Here is a 13,684-nt window from a genome sequence, read left to right as displayed (position 1 = left end):
TTTTGTGGGGAAGAACCAAAATTCGGAAGTTTGGAGTTTGGTATCTACCTGCTGTACTTAGCCCTTACAGAAATGGGAGACAGACAGCCTTAGCAATACATTTGTGATGGCTTTATGAAGGGAAAGTAAAACTTAAACCACCTGGCAGACTTTTGTGATGAGATGACTAGCTCAGTGGAAGAGCAGAAAGCAGGCAATGATGTTTACCTCAGCTTTAACAAGGCTTTTAACACCATCTCCTGTAACATCCTCACAGGCAAACTGACACAGTCCAGGCTATGAAAGTGGACAGTGAGGTGGACTCAAAACTGGCTCAACTACCAGGCTCAGACGGCTGCAATGAGCAGCACAAAGTCCACCTGGAGGCCAGTCACTAAGGATTAACCCCAGGGCTTGCCACTTGGGCCAATACTGTTTAACATCTTCATAAATGACCTGAACAATGGGATAGAGTGCCCCCTCAGCAAGCGGTCACACAATACAGAACTGGGACCAGTGGCTGGTAGCATTGGTAGGTGTGCTGCTATCCAGAGGCACCCCAACAAACCAGAGAAATGGCCCAAGAGGAACCCTATGAAGTTCAACAAAAGGGCAAGTCATGCGACCTGAAACAAAAGCTACACACATCAGGACAGACTAAGGGCTGATCATCTTTTGAGAGATGGCTTTGAGCATCCTGTTAGACACTGAGTTGATCATCAGCCAGCAATGTGCCTTCGCAGCAAAGATGATGAACAGCATTTGGGGTTGCCTTATGAAAAACATTAGCAGAAAGTTGAGGAAGTTGTTTCTTACCCTGTGCTCAGCCCTGGGTCCAGTTACGGGTTATCCAGTACAGGGAAAAATATGGACATACTGGAGCAAGTGCAATGAAGGACTATGAAAATGATGAGATTGGAGCATCTGCCATATAAGGAGAAGCTCAAAGCACTGAGACTGTTTAGTCTCAAGAAGAATGGGCTTAATATGGATCTTGGCAACCTGATTGGAGGTGGAGAGTATTAAAAAAAGATGAAACCATATTCTTCTCAGTGGTGCCCAGCAAAAGGACAAGAGGCAATGGATACAAATTGGAAAAAAGGAAATTCTGTTTAAACAGGACAGTTCTGGAGGGAGAAAGAAAACACATTGCCCAGAATATTTGTGGAGCCTCCATGCCTACATATATCAAAGACCCAGGGGGACAGGAATCCGAGCAATCTGGTATCACTGTGCTTTAAGGAGGGAGATCAAACCAAATCGTTTCCAAAGGTCCTCTCCAACCTCAACATCTTGTGATTCTGTTGTTTCCAAAGACAGATGGGAATTCTGCAAAACATGCAAATTCCAATTCACAAGAGAAAAAATAAGAAGAAACACTGAAATAGTGTCTTCTTCCCACTCCCTCCCAAACAACAACAACAAAAAGATTAAGCCAGAACAGGTGTAAAGAACCTTGCTTTACCTGAGTTGCTTGAAAGTACCTGACAGGCAACAGTGTTAGAGCTGCGCATACAGAATTTCACAACCTTTGTTAATAAATCAGGAAGCCCTAGAAGCACTTGCTCTAACTGCAGATTACATTCTATTAATACCTGTGCTATCTCCTTGAGTCTCCTCAGTCCAAGGCTCTGACAGGTTTTGCTGCTCTAACAGGCATACCTAGCACCAGGAAAACAGAGGTGGGAACACACTTAACTGAGACAGGATCTTTGGAAGGCCATGTGTGCACACACAATTTTTAGAAGGCTAGTAACATTTCCAAGTGTCAGTAAGCAATCCTGGGGGACCATACAAGCAAAAGCATGTCTCTGAAACAAACACAATTTTTCAGCTGCAAGAATATCAAGTCCTTGCTTATGGCATTGTGGCACTAGTACACTCCAAAGAAAAGGGTTTACAGTCTGAAAAAGACATCTGGCTGAGGAAGTTACTGGGCAAATAAACCTTTGGAAGATGCTCGAGATTAATTATAAAAATCCTCCCAGTCACAACAAATCACACATAATCCTGTTCATACCCTGGCTTAGCTCATAATGAAGCCATTCTCTATCATGTGGACTTAAGACTGAGAATATCATATTCCTTCCTCAATCCCTCACCTCATCTCAAAAGGAGGAATGCATGGTACAATACATTTGGTATAGAACTACTGCTTTAATGAGATAAATTCCCTCACAACTCATATCTTTTAGCACTCATGCCTGCCACAGCAATTAGCTTTTTATCTGTGAGGCTGCCAATAAATAACAAGTCTCATATTAGTTCATTTGCTCATGTCTCTTCTAACGAATTATTTCATCTATGTGTTGTTAAGATGTCGGCAAGAAATCTCTTTATCTCACACAGCACAGCCTCCCCATCTGCTGTCTGCAAAACCTTGACAAGTCAGTCACAAGTTATTGCTTCTCCATCCACCAGCTGAAGTACAGAAGACAGTTCAAATATCAAATACTTTTTGGCCACTGAATAATCACTGTAGTTCTTCACAATAATAAAAAGTAGCAGAAAAAAAGTCCTTCTCCAGTGAACTTCAAGTTGTAAAAAAATCCCTTTCTTGTTTATCACACTACACTTGAAAAATACCTTCCATTTTCCACTCACACATTAACTGGCTGTGATAGATAAGGAAGAATTATATGCACAGCATCTTCTACTGCAACTTCATAAAGCCTGGAATTGAACAGAACCTTCTGCCTTAATTTCAAAGCTTTAATTATATTAAGAAATTTTTAATTTCCCAAACCAGACACTTTTGACTTACACATGGAAGATATTTACTTTTTGCTTCTAATAAACCTATCGTGTATAATTGGTATTAATTATATAAGTCATGGTACATACAAACTATTGATGGTACACAAGGAATTACTCCTGCACGAAACAGTAGTGTAAAATTCCTTATGTTACCTCACTGTTTACCATACTTGCATGTTTACAGCACTTTCTAAACAGAGACTGTAGTGTATATGTACTTCATCAAACAAAGCACACATTAATTTTAAAATAAGACAAAGTATAACACTATATATCAGATACCCACCTTGTCAACCAATGACCAAAGTCTGGTCGATGAGCCCACTGGACACCTGTTTGATTCAACGATCGAAGTAGCCGACAGCAAATAAGGATGATCCATGGACTTGCTAAGCTTATCCATTTATCTGAGTCTTTTATGAATTCAGCTGAAGAGGTGGTTTTGCCCAATTTTGAATTACGTGTGCCTAGCATGTCTATATTCTTGCACTCAGAGACTTCCCCAATACGATCAAAATTTCGTTTCACAGCGGTGCTATGCTGAGGGTCCCATTCTTTCAGAAGAAAATTATTTCTGCAGAGTTCCTGACACAGCACCAAACAAAGTGTATTGATAAGAAAATACCAGGTTTGATGTTCCTCTTCTATAAAACTGCTTGCTCCCAAACTCAATACATGGACAAGTGTTCCGGTCACAATCAGCAGATCTATTTCTGACCAGTTGGAACTGGACACAACTGGATTCTGCAAACGAACAAACAAAAAATAGAGTATGGGTGAAAGTGTATAAAAATTTCACTTGTTTAAGCATTCATAATGTGCCTACAGCATTTTTTTCCTAAGAAAACAAAATACACTGTGAGACAAACTATTTCTATCTTGACAAATTCCCAACATTTATAAAAGAATCATTTTGATGCAGCCTATATAGCTAGCATTGCAACATAATCATTCTTTTAAAAGTGACATTCTGTACAAGGGAAAAAACATTATGAATAATCATCACAACTGTACAGATTAAGACTCCCTACCACCCTGTGGCAGAAGGTTCAAAACAAGTTCTCTCCCCACTGTACATTCATACAAGTAAAAATATGAATCCTGCAGAAATCAAACTTGAGATATAGACAATAGGTAATTTTCTAATAGTTTAAATCTCAATTCAGTACAGTGGTAGCCTTCACTACTCAAATTAACAAAGCTTACTTGCAGACAGCCTGATGGCACCCCTTAGCCTGCTTAGCTTGAAATGTGTCTTTCATCATAAAATCTACTTTAAACCTTACCCACCTATTATTTATTTCACATGCTGTGCGTATCAGAAGCCATAATATTCTTTGCTTAATGCTTTCAGTTTCCTGTTCACAGCAGCCACTTGGAATTGCTGCATCATCACTGCCCTCAATGATACAGCTAACAGAGAGCATAATGGCAGGTGGAAGGTGAAAGCAGCTGGTTCATTGATGTTGTGAGGTGAGAGGCCTTTTCAGCTCACAGGCAATACAAAATAACAGGGAAAGCCATGAAAAGATCACAGAGACACAAACTTGATACAGAAGCACTAAGAGAGGTCATGAAAATGACCAAAACTCTCCAGACATTAACTGATAGGCTATCAAGAGACCACAGGCATATCTTTGAAGAGTGGCAGCCTGGACTTCGTAACAGATAAGGGGAAGTGAGAGAACATTAATATTATCACAGTATCACGGTATTATGGGTATCTTATGGCTCCTGTGGAACTATACAAACTCATTAAGCAATGCTTCAGGAAAATGTAAGAGGTGGAGAAAAGCAGGTGGCAAGCAACAGGCTGGAGGCATGAGGCAAAGTGAGAGAAGGAAGGGGAAAGAAGGAAAGAAGGAAAGAAGGATGAAGGGGCCACAGATACGTACAAGCAGGCACCAGTCAGTGCACTATGACTGAACCCTGTGCCTGATTGCTGCTCCTATTCTGTCTTATCAAATCACCTCTCTTTCTGTGAAACTCCACCTTTTGTCCCATCTGTGGGTACTGCAAGGTCTCACTGCAAGTAACAGGGGACAAGGCTGCATGTCAGTAACTTGAGACCAGAATAAGTAAAAGTAAATGCCAGCAACTGGAGCAGGATCACAGGTCACTGGACCCACATGCTTATAGAGCCAGTGACTGCAGGACGTGAGGGTCCACATGTCAGAAACTGGAATGGGGACAACAGGCCACCGGGATTGTGTGCCTGAGGTGTCAGCAGCTGGAGGGACCAGAGTGCAAGAGAGGTCAGGATGTCAGCAACAGGAAAAACTACTATAGAATCACAGAATAGTTTGGGTTGGAAGGGTCCTTCAAAGGTCAGCTAGTCCAACCTCCCTGCAATGCACAGGGACATCTTCAACTAGACCAGGTGGCTCAGAGCCCCATCCAGCCTGGCCTTGAATGTCTCCAGGAATGGGGCATCTACCATCTCTCTAGGCAACCTGTTTCAGTCTTTCACCACCCACATTGTAAAAAATTTCTTCCTCACGTCTAGCCTGAATCTCCTCTCCTTTGGTTTAAAACCATCACCACTTATCTTGTACCGGGCCCTACTAAAACGTCTGCACCTGTCTTTATTGTAGCCACCTCTTAAGGACTGAAAGGCTGCAACAAGGTGTCCCCACAGAGCCTTCTCCTCTCCAGGTTGAACAACCCAAATTCTCTCAGCCTCCTCATTTGTGTTCCATCCCACTGATCATTTTTGTGGCCTCCTCTGGACCCTCTCCAACAAGTTCATGTCTTTCCTATCTTGACAATTCCAGAGCTGGACACAGTACCCCAGGTGGGTACTGATTCTGCAGAGGGGCAGAATCATGTCCCTTGACCTGCTGTTCACACTTCTTGTGATGCAGCCCATGGATCACTGAACCTGTAGGTCTGTATCAGGAACTGGAGGCCCCAGAGTGTGAACCTGTGTGTGAGAGGTCACAGGGCCACTGACTGTGGGGACTTCTGTCTGTTTAACTTCTCAGAGTCTGAGGCAGAGGTGAGGACTGGGGTCCAGGCTGGACATGTGGGACAAATGTCCCAGCCCTGGAAGCCACCAGAGCCAGAAAGGGCTTCCTAATATACCTTAATAAACAGGGTTATATACTTGAGACGCATTTTGGGAAAGACACTTTCAAAAATCATCCTTTACATTTTGTTTTCTCTTTTTTTTTTTTCCTCTACTAGAGAATATCACAGAGTATCTCTTAAACCAGTATTTTAAACACCTGATAAACAACAACTTAAAAGCCAATTCAAAACTACTGTATGCTGTTTTTACTTACAAATATCTCTAAACCTACTTTCATGATAATATTTCAACCACACCATCCTCCTACATTTGACCTTATGACAAACTTTTAAAAACCACCTTGAATATCCACACAGGTAAGTCTCACAGAGAACTTACACTCAAAGATGCATAGCGTACCACGATTCCAAAAGCATTTAAGTAATTTGTTAGAATAATATAGAAACTCATCAACCTTAGAGCAGGTAACAAGAAAGTGGATGTAAACAATATAAATATCCCTGAGGATCTTAGATGCACATCTCACTTATGCTTAAGATTTACTGACAGCAGCATATGTGGTTTTGTTCAATAACGACGACCATGTAACATGAAGAAGACAACAAACATGCTTGATGCAAGACGCTATTACAGTTCACACTATCTGGAATTTTCCTTTGACAAAAACAACTTTTACAACATCAAGGTTTTATAAAATATATGTGAAAGAGTGCAGGAGGCATAGTTGGAGTTACCACCTATTCATATCACCTCCATTTATTGTGTTGTAAAAGAAATATATTACAAAGTAATCTCACATAAAAAATGAAGACAAAAAAAAAAAAAAAAGTTGTCATGAGGTAACACATAATAATGTGTGAAAAAACACAAAAAAGAGCTCAGGAACAGTCATCCCGAAAAACTGCCCAGGCCCAATCTAAATTTAGTAGCATTTGAAATTTCTTCAGTGCTCCAAAGACCACTCCTTTTTGTTTAGTCCTCTAATCTGAAAATTAAATACCATAAGCTGGTATTTGGAACAAAAGGACAAGGCAGAGATGTAGTCCATGCAGAGACCAAAGACCATGAAATTCACAAAGCTGAGGCAAGAATAGTACGATTAAACCACAGAAACTCTAAACTCGGAATTATTTCATCATGCTGACCTTAAAGATTTTGGTAACTAAATAAGAAGCAAGCACATAAGTATCACCTGCTTGCAGAGACTAAGAAATCTGAGATCCTCAACATATGAGAATAAACTAGTCTTCAATACAATTCATTACATCTATATAGGGGTTGCTCTCTTTTATGCGGTTGCTGTCAACAACCACACTGAAGAACTGATGAGCTCTGCCATCAGAGTTCTCATGTCCAGTCAGCCAACGCAAACTTCCTGAGTTTACCTATGAGGATGTTGTGGGAGACTGTGTCAAAAGGCTTGCTGAAGTCAAGGTACTGCTCTTGCCTCATCTACCCAGCCAGTCACGCCATCACAGAAAGGCTATGAGGTTGGTCAAACATGATTTCTCCCTGGTGAATCCATGTTGACTATTCCTGATAACCTTATTTTCCTTCACATGCTTGGAGATGACATCCAGAATGAGCTGTTTCATCACCTTTCCAGGGATGGAGGTGAGGGTGACTGTCCTGTAGTGTCCTGGGTCATTGTTATCGTGCTTTTTGAAGACTGGAGTGATGCTAGCTTTCTTCCAGTCCTCAGGCACCTCTCCTGTTCTCCAAGACATTTCAAAAATGCTGAAGAGCAGCTTAGCAATAATATCTGACAGCTCTTTCAGCACTTGACCCATAAGGCCTCATGCATTTGTAGGTGTTCAGTTTGTCTAAATCACCTGATCCTCCTCAATCAAGGGCAAGTCTTCCTTTCTCCAGACTTTCTCTCTGACCTCCAGGGTCTGGAATTCCTGAGGGCTGGTCTTAACAGCAAAGACAGAAGCAAAGACGGCATTCAGTAACTCTGCGTTCTCTGTGTCCTCCGTCACCAGGACACCCTCCTCATTCAGCAGCAGACCTACATTTTCCCTAATCTTCCTTTTGCTGTTGATTTACTTGAAGAAGCCCTTCTTTTTGTCCATTACATCCCTCGCCAGATTTAATTTCAAGTGGAGCTTAGCCTTCCTCACCACATCCCTGCATACTCACCACATCCCTGCATACTCTAATATCTTATATTCCTTCCAAGTGGCTTGTCCCTTTTTCTACATTATGTAAACACCCTTCTTCCACCTGAGTTTTCACAGAAGCTCCATACTTTTCCATGCAGGCCTCCTGCTGCCTTTGTTTCCTGCCCATAGGGATGCATCAATTTGAGCTTGGAGGAAATGATATCTGAATATTAACCAGCTCTCTTGGACCCCCCTACCTACTAGAGTCTTATCCCATGGGATTCTTCCAAGTAAGAGTTTGAAGGGGCCAAAGTTCACCCTGCTGAAGTCCATGGTTTTAGTCCTACATATTGTCCTGCTTCTTTCATGCAGGATCCTGAACTCCACCATCTCATGGAGGAGATGCCCCCAACCCTCAATATTCCAACCACTCTTTCTTGGTTTGTTAGGACAAGGTCCAGCAGCATATCTCTTCTCATTGGCTCCTCCACCACCTGTGTCAAAAAGTTATGATCAATGATCTGCAGAAATCTCCTGGATTGTGTGTGCTTAGCTGTCTTCCCAGCAGATATCAGTAATTAAGTAATGCAGAAACTCACCTCTTTGGGATCATTTTTGAAAGTTGCCCAGTAAAGGCATCATCCAATCATTTTTTTTTCCCCAAGTCAAAAAACGAAAAAAAAAAAAAAAAAGGTTCAATTGCATAAAAATGGTTTATCATCGTATTCAGTAAATAATATCACATGGAGGAAGAAAAAACAAAAATATTTTTAAATGTCCAGGGTGTTTTAAAATACAAGGAAAGAAGGACATTTTGTTTATGTAATAAAAAACACTTTAATTCTTCACAATGAAAGTTTTTAAAAGATGTATTTGACCAGCTTCAACTTTTGGGTTCTATTTCCAAAAGGTATTGGTTTTGATTTCTATAAGAAATAGCAAAAAATGCAACTACTACAAGTGAATACTGTACTTAGTTCAGCTCCCAAGCAATTAGAGTGAAACTATGAACAAGAAGTTAAATTTTTTGGCAATTTTCTGGAATTTGTAAAGCACTGCAGAACTATTTAAAGCCTAAACTATCATTAAAAGAAGGCACTGGTGCTGCTAGAGAGATAGTGATCATAACCTATAAATAACCATCAGGAAGCAGATGCTAACACTGACTGCATTAGTCTTCAGAAAATTCCTGAACTGGTAATCAGTTTCTGTATTCAGCCATAGTGGGGAAAAAAAGAATTACAAATGAGAAGCACTTCAGAGAAACCTTTAGATGTGAACAGAAGCAATTTGAAGAAAAAAGCTGTGAAGCCATTAACAGGATAGATTATCTTAATTACTTTTAAAATACCTACATTGTATCATATATCATGAGCTTAGGAAAGGTTTTTAGCATTCTTAACTGGCAAGGCCCTGACTGAGGATTCTACTCCAACCATCAGAGGAGCATGGCTTCAGAGCTCTTTCAAAAGTGTCCTAAAATGACAAAAGCATAATTGCCAGTGACAACAAATTTCACTAGTGAATAAAAAGAGTTTTTTCCACTTACAGAATTACAGATGGTTTCATAATTGATATCAAAGAGGAAAAGGTGACAGCTCCTGCTGAAACATCCTTCTTCAAGCAACAGAATCTAAAGCCCCAAAAGAATTTAAAGGCCCAACATCAACCAGGGAGAAAACTCCAGCTGCAGTAGTCTCTCATATGCAGAATGCAGGGTGCTGGAGACAAAGGTATGGAACTTGATACAGTACCCTGGACATAACTTCTGATCAGTTTTTCTGGTTTTGCTCTGTTTGTCCTCAAAGGCAGATGTACAGACACAGCAGAGGTGGGGAAGGAAGACAATTAAAATAGAAGGGATAGATAAAGACTGGACAGAATTACATAAAGATTGATATAGATATAGAAACATATCCCTGTCTATGCTCCCTAGGCATAGCTGACCAGGTGGAATTATCAGAAACGGCCAATAGATTATAGGTATGGAAATGGCACTTCCTCCTCTAAAGTTCCTCAGAAAGATTAACTTTAAAAGTGGAACAGCATGGATTATATGGGTGCTTGTTTTTATGTGTTCCCTGAGGAATTATTTGCCTCCATCAGGAAGCCAGTAATTAATTCCTTTCATAAGAAAAAGCCTTTCCACCCAGCTCAAGCTGTGAATACCAGCAGGAATTTTCTAATTGCTGCTATGGTCATCAACAGAGCAGCTGTATTAGCAATATATTAAGCCACCTGCAGGAAGTCGTTCACACCACCAGCTGCCTCTCGCCAACATGAATGAAAAATGTGAAGAACAGATAGGAATGAAACCCTAGGACTCAGGCAAAACAAGTAACAGCCTATTCTAAATTCAGTAATAACCACGGAATAGCAGCATCTTCCTAGATTTCAGTCTTTGATCTAGTAGGAAAGCATTTTTCATGGCTCATATAAAGTTACTTCTAGAGTTGTGAGTGTCACAAGGAATTATCTCCAGTCATATAAGAAAGAATTCTGGTCACAGACAGGCTTAATTGTTTTGAGACTAGCAACGTGGTAGAGAAAGCTATATTCCATTGTCAATGCTCTCAACTCTATTGAAGAAGAATGTCTCTAAATTTTATGCAAGTCTAGACAATCATTTTTAGGTTCTTACTGTGCTAAAATTAGATAAACTGGTAACAGTTAAGACAAAAAATTAGCTTGTCTTCCATAGTTGTGTTTATCTCTGCACAGCAAGTAAATATTAAGTTTCTACAGAATACACTGGATCATTAATTATTATTTCAAGACCATGTTCTTCTACTTTTTCTAATAATAATTTATACCTTGTTTACAATAAAAGACAGAAAACTAGCAAATGTCCTAAGTAGAACAACTCAGAAACAGCAGAAGTGAACTGAGTCTATTTAAGGACAAACACGGCCCTAAGTACCAGCAGTGTTACGAAATTGTACAACTAGACTTCTCACTGAACAGATATCTCCATTCGCATTGATTAATTTTACTTTCTTATTTGGCAGCAAAACATTAACACTAGTTTGACATAAAAATTTTCAATACAAAAATCAGGCTGTGATGTACACTTACAAAGACTGTTCTGCTAGCAGCTATTCCTGAGATGAAACTTCTTCCCCTGATTTCCTTAAGCAGATGTTGCCAGCTGATTTGTTCCTCTATTCTAGTCTATCTATATGATCAACAGACACACCTAAATCTTATGTTTATATCTATCAGCCACATAAGAACAAAACACCATGTTCTATCAACAACACTCTTTTTGATTACTTTCAATACACTGAAATGAATTGCACTGATGAAAGTTGAAAAGAGGTGGGGGGAAAAGAAAAAAAAGCTGTCTTCAGGGGAGGGCATTACTTTTAGCCCAAGGCTTCTCTCAGAAAAGCAGCATTTCCAAGAAGGAATAACACAAATTCAGAAACTACAAAAACAAAATTATAAGCTGGTATAGTTTGAATAATAAAAATCAGCAGCCCTACTTATAAGAATTTAAATTTATAATTAAGCTCAAGACTTACAGCATGTAGTTGTACAGAGAGCAGTATTAATCTCCACTGAAGAGCAGTGCATTTTCTGAATTATATGAAATATAGCAATTATTAAATGTTTCGCCAAATCAGAAAGTTTGTTTTTTAGCTTGAAGGAATATGTCATATCATTAAAGCAAGGTAATTACCTCACATTGTCACACGCTAGCAAAAAAGGTACTAAAACCCCAAATGTGATTCAAATAAATCCAAACTGACAAAAGACTGTACTGCTCAGAGGTTGCACCATTGAACAGAGAGCTATGAGCATTAAAGTTACTGAATTTCAGAGACCATTCAAAGATATGACCAATAAGCATCAGAAAAAACAGCTAGAAGGTGATTTTGTGATGTGATTGACAGTTCTTGGCATACCAAATTTTAGAGTGAAAGAAGAGTTACACATTCTGTTTCTTGGAATTACCTGACTTGTATTCACTACAATATAACTCATTAAGTACTTTACAGAAAGTAAAGTACTCACACAACTGAGAACATTTCTGAGCACTCCAAAGACTGTAATAAACTCAATTTCTTAAACTTAAACACCTTTAAAAGTTTAATTTAAAAAGTAGAAGAGACATTAATTTTGCTCCCTCTGTTACAGTTTCAAAACTATTTTTAAAAACCATTAAGAATACCAATATAAGGAATGGTAGTGGCAAAGCATTTTCTCATTAGTCTTAAAGCATTGCTGTCTGCGGTACTTGGGAAAGGATAGATAATCACTGGTGCACGTTGTTGCAAAACATACATCTTGCTTTAATTGTAACTGTGAAACACCTCTGTGTAAGAGCATAAAATTTGTACACAGCATAACTGCTTCTGATCTCATAAAATCAACTGCGAAATAATTTACATTAATCAAAATATTTCTTAAAGTAATGTGGAAATAAGCACTTCTATGTATGATCTTAATTATGGCAATCGGTATCATGCCACAGTGAACACATCACATTTCAATTACAATTTTAAATTCCTCATATTATATTACAAATATAATATTTCTCTGTGTGTGCACAGAGAGAAAGCTTTTATAATACTTAATCTGAAAGTATGCCATAAACTGTAAAACAGTTTGAACCATAATCAACATGCACTCTCACCTTCAGTGGAAGTCTGGAATTCTCAAAGACCCTTGCAATAGTAGATAAAATACCACACATGAGCACAGAAATCAGCATAATCACTCCAACTGCTGTTAACCAGGACAAACTACAGAAATAACACAAACTTTCTGCTGATGTGCATACAATGACGTGAACTGCACACAACACCAGACATATCAAGTAAAACAGTAGAGAGAATAGTGGAGGGGAGAGGGGCACTTCAAATTCTGCCCGGCTGCTCAGGGCTTTTGGAATGCTGAGCAAAAGCAGTAGCAGAACCTAGAAAAAAAAAAAAGTAGAGAATTAATACTTAATGAACTGGAGTTTACTTAAATCATAAACTGAGAATTCACACACAAAAAAAAAATTATACTGTTGTCATCCATATCACTCTGCTAGTATACATATTTCCTAAAAATAATCTGTGAAGAACTATGCTGGATTTTTTTTTTCCCCATGAAGATAGTACCATATAAATCGGAGAATCAATGATTGTGTTTTCATTTATTAAGGGCTTGGCCACACAAGTTAGCAGAGGTTAATAAATTACCATGTGCCTCCTCACCTGTGGTAAATGATCACATGCATGATCTTCACTCCCTGCAAAAGTAAGAGCTTTAACTCCCAACATCAGAATAGTCCACAAAGCACTTATAATTAAAACAAAACCAGCACTCTTTATAGGAAAATGTTCAAATTGTAGTTATCTACATATCTAAATTTAGCTCTTTTGAGTGAATGCACTGTTACCAATACATGTCCCAGAGGTATTTTCCTCATCTGAAATACAGGGTAAATGGCATTTATAGCATGGTGCAGTTTTCAGTCATCTGTGAGACTCCCTACCTCTATTCAGTGAGGCTGGAAAATACAAAGCAAGACAAAAAGACTTTGGAAAGCAAGGCAGCTTCTTGATTACTGCACTGGAGAACAGAAAAAACTCCAGCAGTTTTGCACCAGGTGTTACAGTGATAGTGAGCAAGCTCTTCTTAACCAAAACTGTCATGGTTAGTAGCTGCATGTTTCTTTTGATAAAAGCCCATTGAGTAAAATAACTGAGATCTGTTTTGTAAAAACAGTAAGTACGTACAAGTGGATTCCAGGGAAAAAAAAACAACCCAGTGCTTCAGGTCCAAAGTAACTGTCCCAAGCTTGAATGCACAGGTTCAC

General features: G+C 39.2%; 1 protein-coding gene across 6 annotated transcripts in view; it reads right to left on the bottom strand.

Moving 5' to 3' along the window:
* Positions 1–13,684, bottom strand: part of PIGG (phosphatidylinositol glycan anchor biosynthesis class G (EMM blood group)) — a 97,653-nt gene that overhangs the window by 60,466 nt on the left and 23,503 nt on the right. For 5 of the 6 annotated variants that reach the window (XR_010653155.2, XM_065860586.2, XM_065860587.2 and 2 more), the window contains 2 exons: positions 12,512–12,793; positions 3,023–3,480 (listed from right to left, as the gene is read on the bottom strand). Coding sequence is in view for 5 of the 6 variants with exons in the window: in XM_065860586.2 (XP_065716658.1) it covers positions 3,023–3,480; positions 12,512–12,793 (740 nt within the window). In the remaining variant the exon portion in view is untranslated. Of the gene's footprint in view, positions 1–3,022; positions 3,481–12,511; positions 12,794–13,684 lie in introns of those variants that run through there. The other variant, XM_071802454.1, reaches the window with a different exon arrangement.

This window comes from Patagioenas fasciata, chromosome Z, assembly GCF_037038585.1.
Source record: "Patagioenas fasciata isolate bPatFas1 chromosome Z, bPatFas1.hap1, whole genome shotgun sequence".
Taxonomy (NCBI): Eukaryota; Metazoa; Chordata; class Aves; order Columbiformes; family Columbidae; genus Patagioenas; species Patagioenas fasciata.
This window is presented reverse-complemented; position numbering and strand designations above follow the sequence as displayed.